The sequence below is a fragment of the Lycorma delicatula genome, chromosome 8, assembly GCF_047948215.1.
Source record: "Lycorma delicatula isolate Av1 chromosome 8, ASM4794821v1, whole genome shotgun sequence".
Lineage (NCBI taxonomy): Eukaryota > Metazoa > Arthropoda > Insecta > Hemiptera > Fulgoridae > Lycorma > Lycorma delicatula.
This window is the reverse complement of record NC_134462.1, coordinates 2,082,403-2,104,849: the sequence shown is the minus strand read 5'-3', so window position 1 is coordinate 2,104,849 and position 22,447 is coordinate 2,082,403. Positions and strand designations below refer to the sequence as shown.

The window sequence follows — 22,447 nt, the reverse complement described above, 5'->3', positions numbered from 1 at the left end:
CAAAATTTCAGCAAAAATATTTTCCTTGTAGTATATAGAGCACCAATTTTAAAAGTGTATATGTGTTGCACCACAAATGATTCATTTTACATTGCATATCACATATTCCTACCAACAAAAATAATTTCCAATTATTTGACTAATAAACAATTGAATTTAGTCAACTGATTAAACTGACTAATAAACAAACAATTATATAAATTAATATATTGTACAATATACTGCTAATATTTAACAACATTGCTAAATAAAAAGCAGCAAAAACATTGGAATTACTATATGTACAGCATATGTACCTTCACTGGCCATATGTACACCAATCATTTCTGCTTTTCCCAATTGCCAAAACATATCAACAAGGTAATAGAATTTTAAAAACATCATAAAGCAGCTGTTACAGCTTTTGGTCATTGAGTTAAACGTTTTAAGCAAGAAACAATTTTGTCACAGACATGAAATTTTAACATTGCTCTTACAAGCATTTGACACAATAAATAAAAAAAACTCTATTACAACCAAAAAATGATTAAAGCTGTTAATCAGATGTTAATAAAAATCAATTTTACAGTAACATGATGTTTTCACAATTTTTTTAATAACTGATAAAAAGTAATTTATTTTACCACCAAACATATCTGTTGGATTTGATGCTGGAGGTGGTGGTATACCAATTGGTGTTTGTTTCTTCTGAGCTTCTTCTTTTTGTTTTTTATAAACCTTTCTTTGAATTTCTTGAAATAAATTTAATGCAGCAGCAAATCCTTCTTCTAACCGTTCTTTTTGCATTTTACATTCTCTCTAAAACAAACAAGTAAACTGATTTGATAAAAAATTATAAAAAGAACACACACAATAAATGAAGATGTAAATTCAACACCTTCACAAGATAATGATATATTTTGAAGCAAATATATGGAAAATGAAATTATCAAGAAATTCAGAAGCATAGATCTAAATGTTAACTTACAAAATCATATGAAATGTCACATATATTTTCTTTATTGTTGGAAATTACATACATTACAGTTAATTACTGTATCATGTATTATATCAGTCTTTTAGTTTATTCTAGAACAAAAGAAATTTATTCACTTTCTTTATTACTGATAACCTGTTTAAATATTTGGAGTAAAATAATAAAACAATCTTGTATATATTTTACATACTTTAACAAATGTAAATTTAATATTAATATATTAAAACTCACTATAATGTTTATTATTATTTCTACTCAAACAAAAAATATTTTTTAAACCTATACATAAATGAATGTCTCAAGTGGTAATATTATGTTATGATCACAAAATAAAGTAAAAATATATTCTAAGTGTGGTTTCTTCATTGTAACACGAATAATTATTGGTTTTATATTACAGAAGTTTCTGCTACTGCAGCAAATAATTCCAAACTGTAACTGTAAACTGACTTGAACAGAATACACTAATTAAAAAACAGATTTTAGAAATCTTTAAGAACTATTGCGTTAAAATTAAAAATGTTATTACAACTTTTAATCTATTTAATAAGATCCAACCAAGTAAATTTATTGTTAATTAACAATCCTAAATTTAAAAAAATAAAAACCTTTAAGGAAAAGCAGTTTTAATATTTTATATCAATTTCAATATATCTGCAACACTGATAATACAATGACTTGATTTTAATTTCTTATTTATGCTAAAAATCATAAATTTTGACTAGCTTCACAGTAACCTGCAATTATATTTCAATAAATCACTGTCTTAATTTTTTCATGTCATTTACATCATAATTCTCAATATATCTACGCAAGATGGATTCACCACACCAGTAAGAAATCAACTTTGAACCGACCCAAGACATTCCATAACATTGCATGGAAAGCAGATCTGGACTGTAGAAGCATAAGATAAAAGGCAAAGGTCACTCACTCTTCACTAAGTCAGTCTGAAATATGAGACAGTCAAGCACAAAACATATGGTGGCTCCAAGTATGAAAGTGTAAACTTCCTACTTGCTCAAAGTAATAAAGTACTGTACAATATGAAAATTTTGAGTTATTTCCACATCATTGGAAGTTGCCAATCTTCAGCTGAACTACATAACCTTGAATTTGGTCCCATGTAGAGGATAGGGCATTGGATAGGCCTGATACACCACGCAAAAAAGTATAGTAAAACATCAACAACAATCATCAGTAAATTTATGCGGCACTGGGAATAACCTGTTTGAAATAATAGTACTTGATATAAAAATATGCTGGTCACTTAGAATTTGTGTGTGTGTACGACTTAAAAGCCATATATATGACTTTTATCTAGTATTATTCTCTCCTTGACTTTAAATTATTTGTACATTGTAATTCACTTCAAAATTTGTAACGTATTTCAAGGTTAAATATAATAAAATATGAGTTAAAATTAAAATTTAGAGGTGGTGCCACTATTCTTATTAAAAACTTTGAAAATTAGCACTAATTATAAATCAAAGATTTTATTTTATAAACATTAAAGATTTTTTCAATTCTAAAATTAATCTATTCATAATCCGTAATCTAAAAATATTAAAATGATCTAACAAATAATTTCAAAAACCAATAAAGGGATAAAATATAATGAATCTACTTAATCAAAATTACAAAGAAAAACCTCATATCTATTCATGCTGATTCTAAATTGTGAGTCAGTAATTATGAGTCAGCAACCATTAGTAACCACATGTCAACCAAGTACCACCACTTTCAGAAATAATCTTTGCAATGGAATTCATTTTGATTTTACTCTTAACAATATTAACTCTTTAAACAAACATCACATTTTTTATTCATCTTCAAAATTCACACAATCATTGTCCCTTTTATCAAAATCTGATTCTTTATTAGTAATAAATTTCATTGTAAAAAAGATTATGAAATAACATCATAATAAAATAAAAAGGAAGATCTAACTACAGCAAACTAAGAATATAACACATTTATATACCAGTGCAGGTAGTGGCAGACATAAAACACCTTTGATATTAAACATGATTAATTATTTCAAACAGCTATAAATTTAAAATTGTTAATTAAATCTGCTGAAAACAAATTGCATTGATAACCAATACAGTAAATATAAATCTAAAAGGTACAGCAAAAGTTTAAATTGTAAATATAAAAGTATAACACAGACTGTTTTTGGAAAATCATAAATACGTAAGCATACTGGTAAACAATTAATATTTTTTAAATTAGTACAAACATAATATTATTTTAGTATTTTAATTAGTATTATTACGTAATAAAATTTTCCAATTCATTAAATAAATTTTTTAGATATTTTTCCTTTGAAAGTTGAGTATCACAGAAACAATTTCTGAAGAGTCTACTCAAAATTCTACTATATATTTGGCTTTTTAATTTTTAAAACTGTAAATTATTATTTTTCTTACAGAGCAAAGATAACATTTCTATTGTGATTTATTAATTACAATACAAATTTACTCTGAGAAAAATAAAAGCTGTCCATTATATCAACTTATGTCAATATTAAACACTTTTCCTTCTGCAAAAAACTGAATTCCAAAAAAAGACTATAAATCTTTAGAATATTATTTGGATAATTTATCCAAATTTATAGTTGCTTCAATTTCTAAAGAAACAAAATCCTAAAATGTGTGACTAATTAGGACGTTTGTTTAAATTTAAATGTTTATCTTGTAAACTAAAATAAAAATCTTCTCTCTGAAATTTTGTAAATTTCTATGGAATTCACTGATAAAAAAAATCTTTGAGAAGAAATACAGTCTATGTAATCAAATGAAACCTTACAAAAAATTCATTTCTGCAACTTTTAATTTATCAACTGTGATATTGCTTAAGTTCAGATACTGAGCTTTACTTTTTTATGGACATTAACTGCAGTATCAAGCAGGCTAAATGCAATTGCTATTACATTTAACAAAATAATTATCATTACCTATTAAATACACATACACTTTTATGACCTGTCCTGAATTTAAATTGAGCAAATATGGTTATGATGGTTTACTGTTCTCTTTAGCCTAGATGTGAATTGGGAAAATATTCCAAAATCATTGTAGTAATTATTAGGAGTACAAAAACTATGTAATTATTGTATTTTTTATTATTTAATTTAATAAATGAATCAAGGAAAATTTTTACATACACTATCTGAAATTCTGAACTTAAACAGTTTCTTAAGTAGAATTTCTTTTTTAATTATTTTTCTACTTTATTTATTAATTCATTTATTACTTTTATTGAATATATATTTTATAAATATATATAATTTTTTATTTTAATGTTGAATAATTATTTATAAATTTTTTGTCATTTTGAAACGAAATTTGTTTTTTTAAGAAATGTTAATAAAAAAGTAGAGAGAACCTTAAGGGGAATATACAAAATTAAATGTAATTAATGTAATAAAATTTATATTGGTAAAACTAACAGATCATTTTAAAAAAATTACGGAACATTACAATGCTTACAAAAGCAGAAAAGAGGTGTATCTAATATGGCCGCCATTTGAAACAATGTAAGCATAGTATTAATGATGGTAAAAATAATTTAAAAATTTTGGAGATTTGTAATAATGAAAAAAAGAGAATATTATATTTATCAATTTAAACAAATGTATGAAATAATTAATCACCAGATTGTATTTGAGGATGATATTTTAATTAATTAAAGATATGGTGAGTTGTAGTGGTTAACAATAATAATAATATAATAAACAAAGGAAAGTATGACGTTTTAGATTTACATCATTTAGTAATAGTAGTGGATTACAGAACGTACAGAAGAAATTAAATAATAACGCCTAAAAAACAACCATTTGACTTTACAAAAGACCTATGGATCTTTTTACCCTTTAAACATCCTGTTCCTCTATAGAGGAAGACATCTGTCTTGTGATAATCCTGGTCACTACGTATCACCCCATCCGTTCCTAGCCCTGACGGGCTTTATTAGAAGTTGTCATTTAGACTGTCTAAAGTTTATATAATATAGTCATCAGTTTGGCCTCTGTCAGGATGTTACCAATGCAAATGCCTAGGCAGACATTTCTATCAGAATATTTACACAACCTATCACCTTCATATAGCCTCTTGCAAACAGCAATTAAATTTTTAGATAACGTTTAAATGAAAATTAACAAAATGTTAAAATTCATCAGACAACTAATTAAAGATAGTTATTTGATTAAATACAGCATAAACACGAGTTTATCTCAACAGGGATCATATCACATATGATATGATCTCTGTCTTCATGGTCTTCTGGTTTGATGAAAAATAAGAGTCTAAACTGTATGTACTAACTTAGAATCAATATTGTAAATGATGGAAAGAACAGACTGAAACAAACAATTAGAAAAATAAGTCATAATAAGGATGATGGATTAACTGGGGTATGTTTTGGAAAAAATATTTCTTAAAAATAAACTGTCATAAAATTACTTCTGAAAATTCTATATGTGAACTATGTTGAAAAAGATTCTCATAAAAAAAAATATTACATTTTACATGTATTACACTGTGAAGGTTTAATTATCCAAATAAATGTGAACCCCTAAAATTGACAAATTATGAAGATTATTTTTATTAATAAAGATCTCTTTAAATAGGTTAAGAAGGTCTTTAAATATTGTGAATATGAAAAATTCTATGAGACATTCTGCTGAATTACTGTCAAGAATACAATAAATTAACTTCAAGAATTTAAATGTGCTGTCCTTAATTGTTGAAATTCGGTCGTATGGTTACCAAGAATACAAGAGACTAACAAACAGGGGAGGGGCATCAAAATTATGTTTTGCCCAGGCTAAAAAATATATGTGAGCCAGTGCCGACTTCATATAGAAAGGAAGAAAACCTGTACCCCTATATGAAGCACTTTATGTGTATTATAAGTTAACACTTGAAAATGTTATGTACTAAAAAGCGTTTTAGCTTTTTTTTTTATACAATGTAGTCTCTTTATATGAAAAATATAAACAACATAAATACATAAGAAAACTGGATAACTTGAGTGAAAGATTACTTAAAAAAAAGAAGAAAAAAGTAAATAAACATTCTTACAAAATTGTTATAATTATTGAGATAAAAGCTAATAAGATTAGCTAATCATATAAACAAAAAAAAAAAAAACGAAGGCATAACATCAGTAAATGACTATTTTAGATAATGGCTTTGAAATAAAAACCCTACTTTATCTTATCTCAGCACACAGGTCTGATAAAAACATTGGTCTTATAATTGGCATGGTTTTACTTTACTTCAATGGATTAAAATAAAACTTAAAATCATTACTAATAAAAAAAACAGGCTTATTAAAATGAGATTATATGCAGTGAATTATAAGGACATTTATATCTAAGTGTTGATTTCATTTACTTAATTCATTTTATTTTTCCTATTATATACGAGTATATATTTTACGTTCTGTTAATAAAAACCACCTAGTACAGAATATTGAGATAAGACATATCTTATCTTAATTTTACCATGAAAGTACTTTCACAGGATCCCGCATCCTCAGTCAAGATTGAAATATTTAATTAAATATATTTATATAATTTTACATGCATACGTAAAATAACAAGTTGCGAGTCATTCATAATCAACTCCCAGCAAAAATTACTGAAGATAAATTGATGAAAATTTATATATATGTTTTTCTAACAAATTTGTTCTTGGTGTAAGTGCATACTAAGAAAGTTTTTTTGAAATTCTGAGTTTAAAGGGTTAAAATGAACTAACAATAAAATTTACTATTTTTTAATGTATCTGTAATAGATATCAACTTGATATTTTGTGTCTCTAATCTTCATCTGAATATCTAAAACCAATTTCTAGATTTTCTGAAATTTGATCTTGAAAGGAGGGAAGAAAGGTAAAACAAATTTTTGAACAATGATTGCATATTTTCTCCATTTCTGACTATACTAAATGAGTGGACTTGCAAGTACTCTTCAAGTAAATATGTAAAAACCATTTTTGGGCTTTTAGAATTTTAATTTTTTTAAGGGGTGTACAATGTACAGTAAGGTGGCTCAACCAACACAGCCACTGCTGCTATTAACTGTATGTTCAATGCAAATGACTGCACCTGTCTATTTTCTTGACTAAAAACATAAAATAAATAAAATGACTGCGACAGGAAATGCAAGTAACCATATAGAGCGTGCGAAGTTGCAAAGGGATGATAGTATATATATAAAACACTGAGCGTTTTTTAACAGAATCTTACTTATATAAAAATAATAATCTTAACTAAAAAATAACTTTTAATTTGAATATATTTATTATAGCTTACATTCTCAATGACCTATATAAGGCAGCAATAATATATACCAAAAATCATTGTGTATGAAAAAACTAAGTTTAATTAATAGCAAATTAAAAAAAAAAATGATGTGGGGACCACATAACTTCCTTGTACGCCTATTAAATTACATATACACATTTTTTTAAACTGAAACGTACATAAGTTTTATTTCATTAATAACTTCTGATATTTTTTTCAATTTTTTTTTTTATTATTATTGAATTATTATTTATCGTAAAACTTTTTTTACAATCAGAGGTTAATAATTATTAATAAATCAATATATTCAAATAAAAAAAAAAAATCCCTTTTGGACGCTGGAAGGCGAAGGTAGATTTTACATGTGCTAAGTAGGGGATAAAAAAGATTTCCACCTTTAAGTTCAGAAAAACTTCAAATTTACTCAATAGACAATGGCTGCATGTAAAAAAAGTTTCACATGTTTAGCACATGACAAGCCTCATCTTACAATTCCAGCAATATTTTGTTCATCGGGTTGATCATATCAAAAATTGTTTAAGACAAAAATTTAGGTAATGTTTAGAGGACTAACGACCACTTTAAACTGATTCTATAATGTGCCTATTCAGGAAGGTATGATTATTTTGTCTTCGAAACCTCATTTTTTCTACCCCGTGGGCTAATGGTTGGTGATATCAAAAAACTTTACTTAGATAAGTTTTAGGCCCTTATCCAAAGAATCTCCCTCTATGAATCATGAGACCTTCCCGTTTGTGAGAAAGCTTGAGTGCTCAGTAACTTAGTCCCCCGGTCGGGTAACTAGTAAAGGGTAAACTAGTCCCCCGTTCGGATCTCTGGGTGGGGACTACTGAGGAGGGAGTCACCAGAAAATTAAAAAATAGCATTCTACGAGTCGAAGCGTGGAATTTTAGAAGTCTAAAAAAGGTTGGTAGGTTAGAAAATCTAAAGATGGAAATGGGTAGGATAAATGTAGATGTAGTAAGAATTAGCGAGGTTCAGTGGGAAGAGGGTAACGATTTTTGGTCAGGTGATTTTAGAATAATTAACTAAGCTTCAAATAATGGGCAGGCAGGAGTAGGTTTCATAATGAACAAGAAGATAGGGAAGAGAGTAGAGTATTTCAAAATGCATAGCTATAGAATCATTGTAATAAGGATAAAATCAAAACCTAAACCAACAATGATTACTAACATCTATATGCCTACAAGCATCCATGACGATGATGAGGTAGAGTGTGTATACAAACAAATTGACGAAGCAATTAACCACATAAAAGGATATGAAAATTTAATAATAGTTGGAGATTGGAATGCAAGCATTGGAAACAGCAAGGAAGTTAATATAGTGGGTGAATACGGGCTGGGCAAAGGGAATGAAAGAGGGAACTGACTTATGGAGTTTTGCACGAAGTACAGTTTAGTAATTGCCAGAATCATAATAGAAGAATATACACATGGAAAAAGCCAGGTGATACTGCAAGGTATCAGATAGATTATATTATGGTTAAACAAAGATTTAGAAATCAACTCGCCGACTGCAAAACTTACCCTGGAGCAGATATTGATAGCAATCATAATTTAGTGATAATAAAATGTAGATTGGGGTTTAAAAACCTGAAGAAAGGTGTCAGATAAATCGGTGGAATTTAGAGAAGCTTGATGAAGAGGAGGTAAATAAGATTTTTGAGGAGGACATCACAAGAGGTCTGAGTAAAAAAAGATAAAGTAAAAAATGTAGAAGAAGAGTAGGAGAATGTTAAAAAGAAAATTCTTAAATCAGCAGAAGTGAACTTAGGTGGAACAAAGAGACTGGTAGAAAACCTTGGATTTCATCCAAGGTCTTCATCCAAGACGATATATTGCAGCTGATGGATGAACGTAGAAAATATAAGAATGCTAGTGATGAAGAAAGTAAAAGGAACTATAGACAATTAAGAAAACTATAAGCAGGAACTGCAAACTAGCGAATGAAGAGTGGATTAAAGAAAAGTGTTCAGAAGTGGAAAGAGAAATGAATGTTGGTAAAACAGAAGGTGCATACAGGAAAGTTAAGGAAAATTTTGGGGTACATAAATTAAAATCTATTAATGTGTTAAACAAAGATGGTACATCAATTTATAATACCAAAGGCAAAGTCGATAGGTGGGATGAATATATTGAAGAGTTATATGGAGGAAATGAATTAGAAAATGGTATTATAGATGAAGAAGAGGAAGTCGAAGAGGATGAAAGAGAAACAATACTGAGATCTAAATTTAAATGGAAATATTTGTTTTAATGAAATATTTATAGATTAAGGAAGTAGGAGCTATCAGATCTCAAAAGGTTTAGCTGGAATTTGACTCGAATTAAACTGAGATTAATTAAAATAAGAGCTCATGAGAGAAATACTATTTTTTTCTCTTGGACAGTATTAAAGTTTTTAAATATTCAGTAATATTAACTGACAGTATTCAACACAAAGGGTTTATATTCACAATTTGAATAAAATCATTCAGTTATGATATCCAAAAGTAGTCACTGTACATACAGAATAAAAGATCAATTTTTTTGAACTTTAGGACTTCAAAAGTTATGTAAGTTAATGCTGGGCATAGCTGCTTTTTGTTTAGATAACTGCATGCCTTAGAATTTTCTTGTTACAGTGTATACTTCCTAAGGAGATTATCCTCATCAAAAATGTACTAATTTTTGATACTGGTGCTCTGAACAGACCAACGATGCACAATGAAACTATTTAGTAAGAATTATCGAACAGGATTTCCATTTTCTTCCTACCGATCTTTTACAGTGAGAGTGTTAACTGCAATATTTCGGTCCTCTAATGACATGCCCGAAATACTCCTCCAGCTTCCTCTTTTGAATCTTACAAACAAAAACAGTTATAGAACTTTTTTTCACATTTATAGAACAATTTGCTTTGATGATTTTCTCCTTCATCATCATGATAACCTATAATTGAAATATCTCTTTTTCTTGATATTATGGTTTCTAAGTGACCAAGATTCTGTGCCGAAATGTACAATTTAAAAGACAAATCAGCATACCATAAAAATTCTGATGGTTTTAATGGCTAATGACTGATCAGTAATCAGTCATGATTAAATTCTGAGCAATTCTGTACTTAACAAAAAAACTGTAGTCTTCTTATTGTTCATATTAAGTCCATCAGCATTATTGCTATAATAAACCTTTTCTATCATGGTCTGCAAATCAACCATGACAGAAGCAATTAATATAACATAATAGATGTATTAATGATTTTCCCATTGACTACTACTACCTTGTTACCTGCAAGGGCTTACTAGATTGTTGCGTCTGAACCCAAATTAAATAAAACAAGTGACAGAACACATTCCTGCAAATCTCCATGAGCCATATAAATTTTAATTAACATTAAAATTAATACAAGAAAATTTATGTTAAATAACTGTCAATTCTATTGAATCAGAAAAAAAATAAATAGAGAAATAATGAATAACAAAGTACTACAAAAGTTAACTTCAACTGATGTTTACATACGAAAAAATAGTAATGGGGATATTATAACATAAAAACCTACTTCATAATGCTACCTGAGAAGAAAAAAAAAATTATTATTTTAATTTATAAAATAGATTGAGATGGCTTTAACCAAATGAAAAATTCTTTTTCATCATTTATATACGAGTATACTGACACAACCTATACTTATTAAGTAATGTACAGCAGCAGCAAACAGTTTAAAACAAATAAAATCACTAATGGGACTTCCATATATAAGTGGCCACAGCAGGAATGTTGTGTGCAGTGCTCCTTAGTAGAAGAGAATTTTTTTTAGATACTGAGGATGATTTGTAACATGCATGAAAATGCCATGCCTGATCAGGATTTAAACCCATGACCTCCAGATGAAAGGCTAAGACGCTACCATTCACACCATGGAGGCTGGTAGTAGAATAGAATTAATTTATTATTACCGTACTTACTAAAATATTTGTAAATGTTCACTAAAATGATTCATAACTCTTTTGTCATGAGATTACTTAATAAAGGAAAGAAACAAATTTTATTGACTGAAATATTACATTCAATGACATTTTAGAGAACATCCATATGGTGCACTGAAGATGTCAGTAGAGGTCATTTTATATGGAAATTAGCAAACTTATAAAGCTTAATAAAATTATTATAAACTGTACTGATAAAAAAAATATATATATATATATTTTATACACATTATTTTATTAATTTTGTTCAACAACTTACTTGCTCTGAAGTGTTATGAGGAATAGGAATTGAATGTAGCTCTTTCAAAATCGTACTTGTATCTTTAACAAGATTTTTTGTATAGTGCTGTATCTGATGGCTGAAAAAATATTAATACACTTGGATTACAATTAATTCTTGTTAAAATTTATCAAGTATGCACAAAGAAACAAACAAATGCATGCAGACACACAAAGTTATAAAAATACAATGGCTTTTTTTTAATACATTGTAGACGAAAAAGATCATCTGCATTATAAAAATTAAGGATATAAATCACAATAAACAAAGGTTTATTCATATATACAGAATGAAAAAAATTATTTTATTTGTCAGTTGGGTTTCAGAAAATTGATTAAGCAAAAATAGTACAAAGCATTCAGTTTAACATTATATTTTAAAATGTAAAAGAAATAATTTAAAAAAGACTCTTACAGTTGTTGTCTTAAATCTTGTGAATCTTGAGGTGTACCCATTAGATTTATCATTTTTGTCATCGAAGTTGCTGTAAAGTAACACAAAATCAAATTAATTTCTGTACACTATTAGAAATTATAATATAAAGGGCTATCAAGCTAAAATGAACAAATTACATCCATGTATTAATAATAAAAATATTTATTTATGACAAAATTAAAAGAGAAATAAATGAATAAAATGATGAAATATCTTCTTTTTGGCAATCTTACAGGAAATCTCTTTAAAGAATCCAAAAGTAGTTTACCAGTAACATAACAGAGTAGGTTCAAATTATATTCAAGCAAAATAACTATGTATTTTAACACAATATATGACTAAGGCACATTTAAAAGAAGCTTACCCTATATTTCCCTAAGCTTTATGAGTGGGGGGATAAAAAAAGCCAAAAAACAAAGGGCCTGAATGGACCTGCACTTAAAATATCTGTGTTTTTAAACTTAATTTTCAGACTGAAAATCCATGCGTATCAAATATTTTTAAAATTTATTAATATTATTTTAAATTGACTTTTTTAAGACATAAGAATTAAATATTTTTTTATAGGTTTTTTTTTAATTTCTGATATTTTATTTGGTTTTCAAGTTGTGACTGTTACTGAAAATGTTATATAAGGAAGTCAACTGGGGCCCAACATTTTTTACACAAATTTTCCAGTTTTTCTTAATTATACTTTTAATACTGAATCTTTAATGTAAAAACTTACTAATGTAAGAACTCAAATTCTTTTTACTCAATATTTTTATCTTTTTTATAAATGTAATCTAAATAATCCATAATAGACATAAGTATCTAAAAAAAACTCTATGCCACATTTAAAATAAAAATCTGTCAATAAGAAAATTATGCAATCTTTTGCCAGTGTTTTTCTATTAATTAAGTGTTAATGAAACATTTTTTATTCACTATTCTAAAGATTACACATAAAATAAAGTTTGCAGAAAATTAAAAAAAATTACAATAATTTATTAATCCTGAATTTAGGCAAACCTCTAAAAATAAAAAATTTAAAGAATTGAAAAGTAACTTTTGAATGTAGTTTTTGTATAGTTTGTTTTATTTTTATTTAAAATTAGCAGACCCAGCAATGCTTCGCTATTGCCGAAGAATGGGGGGAGAGAAAGAGTATAAATGAGCACAATTTAAAATTTGATAAAAAAATTAAAAAACTGAATTTAACAAATTTTACCTTTCACTTTTTCTCCTCCCCTTTTCCAAATTCTCCCTTTCACACCCTTCTCCCTCACCCCTCTCCCAGTTTCCTTTTTACCCTTTTCTCTTTCCACCTTTTCTCGCACGTAAATTGGTCCATTAGTTTTACACACATCCAAACATGCCTTTTATATATATATATATATATATATATAGAATAAAAAAGTATGTTTGTTTGTTTTTTTGTAAATATCTTGACACCGGCCCCACCTAGCGGGTATAATTTTTGCAAAAATATTTCTTTTCACGTAACTAATATTCACATTCTGAATATGAACCAAATCAGTCCATAAATATAATATTTCTAAATATCTCAACCCCAGTGCCATCTAGCGGGTTCATTTTTGCAGAGATAATTCTTTCCATGTAAGTAACATGTATTCTGAATATGAGGAAAATCGGACCATAAATACAATTTTTCAAAATATTTTGATGCCAGCGCCACCTAGCGGATCCAAACTAATTCAGAAACCTTCCCTGGCATGCATCCAACCATTCCCCAAAGTTTCATCAATATCTCGGATGAACAGTTTAGTAAGGCATAAGAGATATACAGACAGACAAACACTCATTTTTATATATATAGATATAAGTTTAAAAAATATTGTCTTCATGAAAACAGATTGTTCTCAACAACAAACACAAAGGTAAGGAATCAGGATCTTGGTAAAAATAAGAAAATTAATGCAGAGAAATCAGGTAGACTGCTATTTAGCACTGCTATATGGAATGTACCAAAATAAATTGTTATTCTAAGTTTTCAAGCTAATTCTACTGAATTTTCATGTGAAAATTTGTTGAATATCAGCAACACACTAAGACTCATGTATTTATAACCACAACATAAAAATCCAATATTAAGCAACGATAATATAAAAATAAAATAAAATCTGTTCATTTAGTGGATAATAAAGCTTGAATTTACATATGAGGAAAAATAACAGCAAACAATTGAATTAAGAGCCTGCATCTTTGTGGAATGAAATAAAAAGATATTTATTGATAGGTTGCATTTTTACAAATTATGAAACAATATTTACTTTTAAAAACATTTCACAAAGTAAAGGCATCAGAACTTGTTTTGTTTTATGATGTTAGGCAACCTTTATTAGAAAGTAGCCATAATAAACTAAATTAAAAGAGAGTTACCTACCCGAGAAATTGGATTCATTTAGCTTCATCAGTAACTTATAGAAATGTTAACAAAAATATGCACTAAAATAGATACTTAACGTAGGCGTTTGTTAAGATTTTACCTCCATAAATTTTCAATGAAAGAAAAAAAAAGCTGGCAACACAATTATAGGACTTTCCCATCATGTGGTTTTTTTCTGATGTATGGTTTACACACAACATAATTTAAAACATTTATCATTTTATTTAAATATATTTTTTGTTTATTTAATTCAATGATTCTAACTAAAGCATGCGCGCATACCATATTTCATTCGTGTGGGTGTGGCAGTACTAGTAGCTACTTTAAATACTTTTTTACACTTTATATATTATTCATTTATTTATCTCTACTGCTCACCTGTGATGTCACAACATAGCAGATGACTACAAAAATTGTATGTTAGTGCTACACTAGCGCTCTTTGTGGTGAGAGGGAGTACTATTGAGGCCATATACACACTTAGCCGCTAGTTTATTTAGATAATTTTTTAGAGTGGGGGTGTGATTTTGTAAAAGGTTTTTTTGCAAATATTATTTTTTAATTGTTAACAAATGTGTCTAAGAAAAATAAAACCTTAGGCGAAACCTCGAGATACTTAGTGACCTTGCTGTAACAGTCGCACCCTCTTGACCTTTCAAGTTCAAAATTTAATGGCATATATAGAAGTAATCTGATGAAGTTTGGTCAAAATTGGTCCAGTAGTTGGTCAAAATTTTTGTTTTAAACCGTTCAACCACAGTTTCCCACACGTAATGATAAAGTGTAAGTTCGAAATATTTTCAAAAGCTGAAAACATAATACGCCAAACATTTTTTGGCCATAATTTCTATATCTGGTGAGTTCAAATTAAAGAAAGAAATGGAAATTTCTAAATAAAATATCATCAACTGGAACCAAAATATTTGGCAAACCATTAAAATAATTGCAAAAAAAAACAATTTGAAGTAAAATACAATAATTATAATAATGAGTAATAAAACTAAACATAAAAATAAAGATTAGCTTAAAGCTTAAAAACAATTTTAAACATGTAAAAGATTCGCTTAAGTGATGTACAGGGCTGCAGACTTCTGCAAGATGCAATTTATTTGTTACCTAATAAATTAACGAACTAGATTAACAAATACAAGTTCTATTAAAAAAAAAAAATAAACAAATTTTTCTTTTTAAAAAGAAATAAGTTATTAGATATTATTGTACTATCTCCTTCAAGTACTCTCCTTCTGTACACACTTTTCACAACTCTCTCTCCTTTTGAGAAACAACTCTGGAATGGAATTTCTTAAAAAACATATGGGCTATGACGGCAGAGTCAAAACACTGGGTGAATTTTTTGTTGGTGGGCAGATTTGTTGTTTGGAATATTATCATGATGAAGGAACCACAAATTGTCAACTCAAATTCAGGTCTCTTTTTTGACCTGAACATTTTTGCAGAGATGTGTGATTTGTAGTTAATAGTGGCAGCTGACTGTCTGCCTGCACGTAGGTTTACAATATGTGCAAACACATAATGTACAACGTCAAACATAACAAGACTGTCAACATCATCATTGTGTTTGAATGATGTTTGTGTTCTTTTTTTGGTCTTTGTGATGATTTTCCTACACACTGTAAAGACTGAGACTTTATTTTCCCATCATACCCAAAAACTCAAGTCTCATTATTGTCAACAAGAAAATTGCATTATTGTATGCATGATTCATAAATTCCTGACAGATCGCAACACATTGTATTCCTTGGTTACAAAATGATTTGCAATAAAACCAGAATGATTATTTCAGAATGCAATTTGCAATAAAAATAAATTACATTGTACATGATTACTATAATTTGACTGGATACAACAAGCAGATTGGCTACAATGAGCGAGTTCCTCCAACAAGATTGTTGTAAATGACTTTCATTAGAATAAATTTACAAAGAAATAATTTTATATATGGAGCTTATCAATCCTACTATACACTACAAAGTAAATTGGACACTATGCTGGATAAGATAAAATAATGCTGTATTATACATATCAGACTTACCATTCTGTGATATTTTTTCAATATTAGTTCCAATAGTCTGTGCAACTTTTTTGAAATCCTTTGGTTTATTTTTACCCACTCCATTATTCATATGGGATGAATAACCGCTATTCCATCCCCCATCCATTTTTACAATTTTTTAAATTTAGATATGTGGAATAAAAGTCAAAAGTGGATATCTGGAAAAAAATTATCTCTGTTAAAACCTGCATAAGAAATTCAAATATACAATGAAGCAAAATAGAAAACAATATGCAACAAAATAATATTATTTAATATTAATTATTACTTTTACAGAAAATATTTATTGCAACAGTAATACACTGTTACCAGTATAGCAGTATTATATTTGCACACTCAACATAACACAAACTACAATGGATCCAGCATTCAAAGGAATTAATAGTTGTAAGTATATAAAATACAAAGAACAAGATAAAAGAATTATTAGTAGACGACTACAATTTACGAACGTAAAGTAAAGAACGCTGGGAAATTTCTTCTTAAGATTGGCAAACCTGTGTTGTTCATGGCCACGCTAGTAATGTACACACTGCACTGTTGAACATGTGGATCAAATTGATGGTAACCTTCAGGATGTGGCATTGAACTTGTAAGATCTAAGGAACAGCTACGTGTTATTAAATAAACTGACAATATATAATAGTTAAACCTCTTTTTAAAATGTCTGTTACATTTTTTAAATTGTCTGTTTTGTAGGCAGATCCATTGTAATAATAATGGGGATCCTTTACTATTTGTATAGGAAGAAGCATTTGTAATAGGGAAAAGCCAAAAATTATTTCAAATACAAAATTTATAAAAAAGAATTCTTCTGAGGGACAGAATTTGTTCCTTAATAAAAGGTTTTTAGTACAACTGTGAGAAATAAAAATTTGCAAAATATCACATTTTAGCTCACAACCACTACAGTTGGATTTCCTTTGCAAGCCCACCTCAAACATTTTTAGTGCATAGGTTGGATGTATGATTAAAAGTTGCCATTTGATTTTTTGAAGTAGCAAAACTCTGACTACATTTCATCCTATTATGTTTCTTCTTGCTAAGGACAGACACAAATAAAAACCTGCTTCTTGTATAAAATGAGTTTATATTCGTTTACTCTAATTCCAAGTGTTTATGGTAACAATTAAGTGCATTAGCAATTTAGGTGATGTGAAATTTAAACATATTTAATTTAACCTATTTTATTGATGATGAAATTATTAACAGTCTAAATTTTTATTCTGATGGTTTTGAGTAATGATAATATTGATATAAAGAAATTTTTATCATAGGAAAGGTACATTCCTTGGATAGAGAAAGAAAAATTGTGAATAAAAAAAATAAGAAAATAGCAGATAGACCAGCAGTCATCAACTGATGAAACAGTAATCCTGTTGCTTATTATACTAACATCTACTTCAAATGTAAAAATTGTTATGGCTCAAAATATTTTTAAAACATTTACATAGAGGATTAAAAACTTCCTTTATACGTGAAATACATCTTAATATTAATTAAAAAAACCATATACTTATTGGAATTTTATGTTTATCTGGTAATTCAAATAGCTGTAGAATTATATAAAGTACTATTGTAGTAATCTTTGGGATATTAATATTGAGTTTTTATCTAGCAATAACAGACAATTTTACTTTAAAATATAATACATATTATTTGATATTTATGAACTGATTTTATGATAACCTGAATTGGACGTAAAACATTGAAAAATGTAAATTAACATGTATATTCTTAAAATAATTTGTAATAAAATACTTTCAAATTAAATGTGAAAATTTTAAAATTACTTTTTAATAAAATTTTTAAAGGCTTACTTTCCAGGTAATTTTAGGGTGTATGAAATTAGAAAATTTGTGGTTTTTGAAATAAAAACCAAAAAATGAGGACAATTATACATATTTTTTTTATTTAAAAAAACCTCTAAACTTTTTTTTTGTTCTATATTAAGAAAATTAAAATCATGAATTAATTAATGGAATAATATTTAACTACATAGGAATGGAAAGTAACAGGGGCAGCTTTCATAGTCCATGTACCAGACAATGTATGACAATGACATCTATACAAGCACCAATACAAGAAAAAAAAAGACTTGAAACATGTGAAAAATTATGTTTAACATATATTGTAACAGGTGAATGCAAGTTTTTTTTTTTTTTACTCTGAAGCACCTTCTATCTACAATGAGTAATTTAATATTAATATTGGACAATTTATTTCTAATTTTTGTTATAAACAAACATAAGGAGATCTCTGCTAATAAATAATAACAACTAAATTCTAACTCGTACAAGTTAGTGGAGAAAAATAGTTCTTATGATGAAGTAGATTAATTTATACCTTCTGAACAGTTCAAATAACAACTACAATAACACAAGTAAAAATTGCATAGTGTAAAGGTTATTTTAGAAACAAATGATCCACGAGAGTAAAAAAAAATATTCAATGATATTAATGGCACTTTATCTTAGTGTACTCAAAATTCATTTTGTAACATAACCAAATCTTGTAAAGTTTACTGAAGTTATGTTTACAAATTGTTGTTTTTTTTTTAATTTTGAGCCTAAACAATGAAGGGCTTAGGGTAACAGGCTGTTTTTTACCTTTTAACTCTTAGGTAAATCTATAAAGCAATCAGAAACTAATGTCCTTGTGTAGCAATACTAACATAAATGTTTCTCATTCAGAGGTTGCCCAGACTTTCAGAATACATTTCTGACTTGTTGGAACATAACTGTGAAAGGTTCTTCTTTCTGGAACTGTTGTGATTACCTGATACTGGGAACTGAGGTATTCTTCAGTTTCTTGACCATCTTTATTACAGCAGAAAATAAATTGTTTTGTTTAATATTGTATTTACAATAATTGTACATATCAGAAGGTGTAACAATTTGATTTTTGACTGTCCTTCGATGACTTGCTTTAGTCACAGTCCTTTTTACAGTTCCACCAATACCATCACATGGTCCTTTTCCATGGTACGAGGCAAAAATGTCACTCAGCTGCGATTTCAAAATCTTCTTGATGGTAGCACAAATTTATAAATTTTTTTGTTTTATACTGGGCTGAGGAGCCATAAGAAAAATAAAAAAGTTGTTATAATAAAAAACTTGTGGTAACAATGTTTTTACTTTATTTATAACTTGCTTTTGAAGCAGAAGAACGACGCAATATTGTGCTTCAAGTACTCACTAATCACACAATAGCTTTGGCTTCGTAATTTTCCTTCTTTTTTAAAATATAAGAGAAATGGATGTACTGTGGCATACGTTTTTGACCAGTGATATGACTGGACTTCATCCCGTATCAAAAAAGGAAATTTTTGAGAGACGTCTCCCATTACAATACATTCACCCTCCAAGTTTCCTTTTTAATATTGTGGAAATTGGCTTGCTTCTTTGCAACAAAATGATGCCTCTTTAAATCATTTAACTTTTCAGTACGTTTATCTAAGTACACTTGAAATTGAAGAATTTGAGTAGTTCGTTCACAACAATCAACAGAAATCCACTGTTTGAAAATAATTTCAGAATCAAAACCATCCCAGCTTTCTTGGAGTAGTCTGAGCACTTCATTAGTGCCTGGACATTTTTCACACTGTGACAGCATATACATTTCATTTTCTGTATCACTTATCATGTTGAAAGGAAAATTTTATAATCAAATTTCATTTTTACAGCAGATAACATGAATTTTACATTATTGGGTAACACACACACACAGAGTGAGTACCTGACCCATCAGCTAGAACATAAAATTTAGGTCTTAAATCAACAAATTTTGAAAAACCAATTTTTAAATTATGTTTTTCTTTGAAGCCTGTGTATAATTCTTTTAAGTTACGTAAGATAAGTATTTTTTGAATATTAATTTTCTTCCAATCAGCTTGTCTTACAGACACAATCCTTCTTGTATGGCATCATTCGGCTATGCTCATCATTCTGGTAAAAATCTTGAACACAATTAATTACATTTTCATCAATTATGTGACTGGGTTTCTTTTTTCCAATTTGTTGCAAAATTCCACTTGTTTTAACTAATTGTTTGGATTGACGAGTTAAATACTAACACTAAACTCATTTTGAATTCTCCAGCTGCTTTGTAATAAACTTAAAATATTAAATTTTTGTTGGGTTAATGTAACTGTTTTTATTTTATCCTTTATCTTAATGATTAATTCTTCATATTCCCTACCTAAAGCAACATAATTTTGTGGTACTGAACTGGTTTCTTCTGTAGAAATATTTAAATGAAAGAAATAATTTAATTTATTGGTAACTAACTCAACTATTTTTGTAACTTTATTTGTTTTAAATTGGTTCCTATGAGCTGCTTGATAATTTTTTAACCTTAATGAGTGAAATGCCAAGTGCTGAACAAGCTTTATTCACCGACTAGACTATAACACACTGAGGCTCAAATGTATCTTGAGCATTTTTAACAATGTCTTGGTAAATTTTTGTTTGTTCACTCTTATAACTGTTTACAACCCATTTGTAATTTTATGATAAAAACATTAAGAGATTTAAAATTACATAAGTTATTTGTATATTTCAAAAGGAATCTCTCATAGTCTATGAGAAAATTAATACATAAACATTAATTTCCACAAAAAAAGTAAAGAAAAGAAATTCTGGAAAAACTAGCATCATACAATTAAAAATTAACACTAAGCTAGTTATTAATGTATATGAATTTTTAATCATGTATTATAGTATATCAGATCATTTTAATCAACTTTTAAAATCTGTACATCAGATTAGACATTACTAGTCTTTTAAAAGCTTAAAAGCTTTTAAGCTAATTAAATTCATTAGCATTTAGCAGCACAACAAAGGCAATGAATTGGTATATATAAATAGAATATAAGCAAATAAGTTATTTCAATATGTATTACTTTGTCATACAATTATTATCTGTCTAATTAAAAGTTAAACAAATGTTTATAAAGGTAAAAAAAAAACCTTCATAGGGAGACATTTAATTTCTTTTCAGAAGCTTTTAAACATTATTAATCAGAACTAAATAAATTTTTTCATACTATACATATATAATACACAGAATCATTTAAGTACAATATTTATAAAAGTAATATTATCACACTCATTTGCTAAATCTATTGAAACTTTCTTAGTATATCAATAAGAAAAGATTTCATGGGCTGGAAAGCTAGAATCAAAAGCACTTCAGAAAGCCTTTCTTAGCATTTATTATGAAGTATATCATGGTGAGAAAAAAATTTCTACTTAACTGAATAGGAATGCTACTTTTTAACTGGATTTGTAACACAGTGAATCTATAATAAAAAAAGGGCAGGAATAAAAATAATTTTCGATACTTACGTATTAACACCACCGCAGCTACAGCTTTATTTAAAAACAAAGTAGTCAGTCGGATTTCAGTGGAAAATGGGCCAATATAGAGTTTAACATAGATTCAAAACAGTCTCTTTATTAATTTTAATAAATGGTTATAATTTATTTATTTTATAAATATATAACCAAACTTAACCTACGCTCGCTAACCTTGACTAATTAACAAGAGTGTTTTGATTATTTAAATAATAAATAATTACTAAATTTATTAAATACTCAAAAAATTACGGTGTTAATTAGTCAAGGTTAGCGAGCGAAACGAGCGTAGGTTAAGTTTGGTTAAATTATATTTATAAAATAAATAAATATAAACAACCATTCATTAAAATTAATAAAGAGACTGTTCATTTTCCACCAAAATCCAATTGACTACTTTATTTTTAAATAAAGGTGTAGCTGCGGTGGCGTTAATACATAAGTACCTAATTTTTTAACAAGTTTTGCTACAGATAAAGTTTAGAGAAGTTAAAAAAAAATTAATGTAAGAATTATAACAATTCAGTACCAATCATCATTTAAATGTATCTAATGTGAAACTAATATTTTTGTTGACAAAGGAAATGCTAATTTTTGTTCTGAAAAGTAAGTTTCTGAGCTGATTACATC

At 27.8% G+C, this 22,447-nt stretch overlaps 1 protein-coding gene across 3 annotated transcripts in view; it reads right to left on the bottom strand.

The window, feature by feature from the left end:
• The window catches only part of Syx7 (syntaxin 7), a 29,520-nt gene that overhangs the window by 5,697 nt on the left and 1,376 nt on the right, over positions 1 to 22,447 (bottom strand). For all 3 annotated transcript variants that reach the window (XM_075373673.1, XM_075373675.1, XM_075373674.1), the window contains exons 2-5: positions 16,440 to 16,618; positions 11,977 to 12,046; positions 11,542 to 11,641; positions 624 to 798 (exon numbers count right to left, since the gene is read on the bottom strand). In XM_075373673.1, coding sequence (XP_075229788.1) covers positions 624 to 798; positions 11,542 to 11,641; positions 11,977 to 12,046; positions 16,440 to 16,566 — 472 coding nt within the window. In that variant the 5' untranslated portion in view covers positions 16,567 to 16,618. The remainder of the gene's footprint in view (positions 1 to 623; positions 799 to 11,541; positions 11,642 to 11,976; positions 12,047 to 16,439; positions 16,619 to 22,447) is intronic.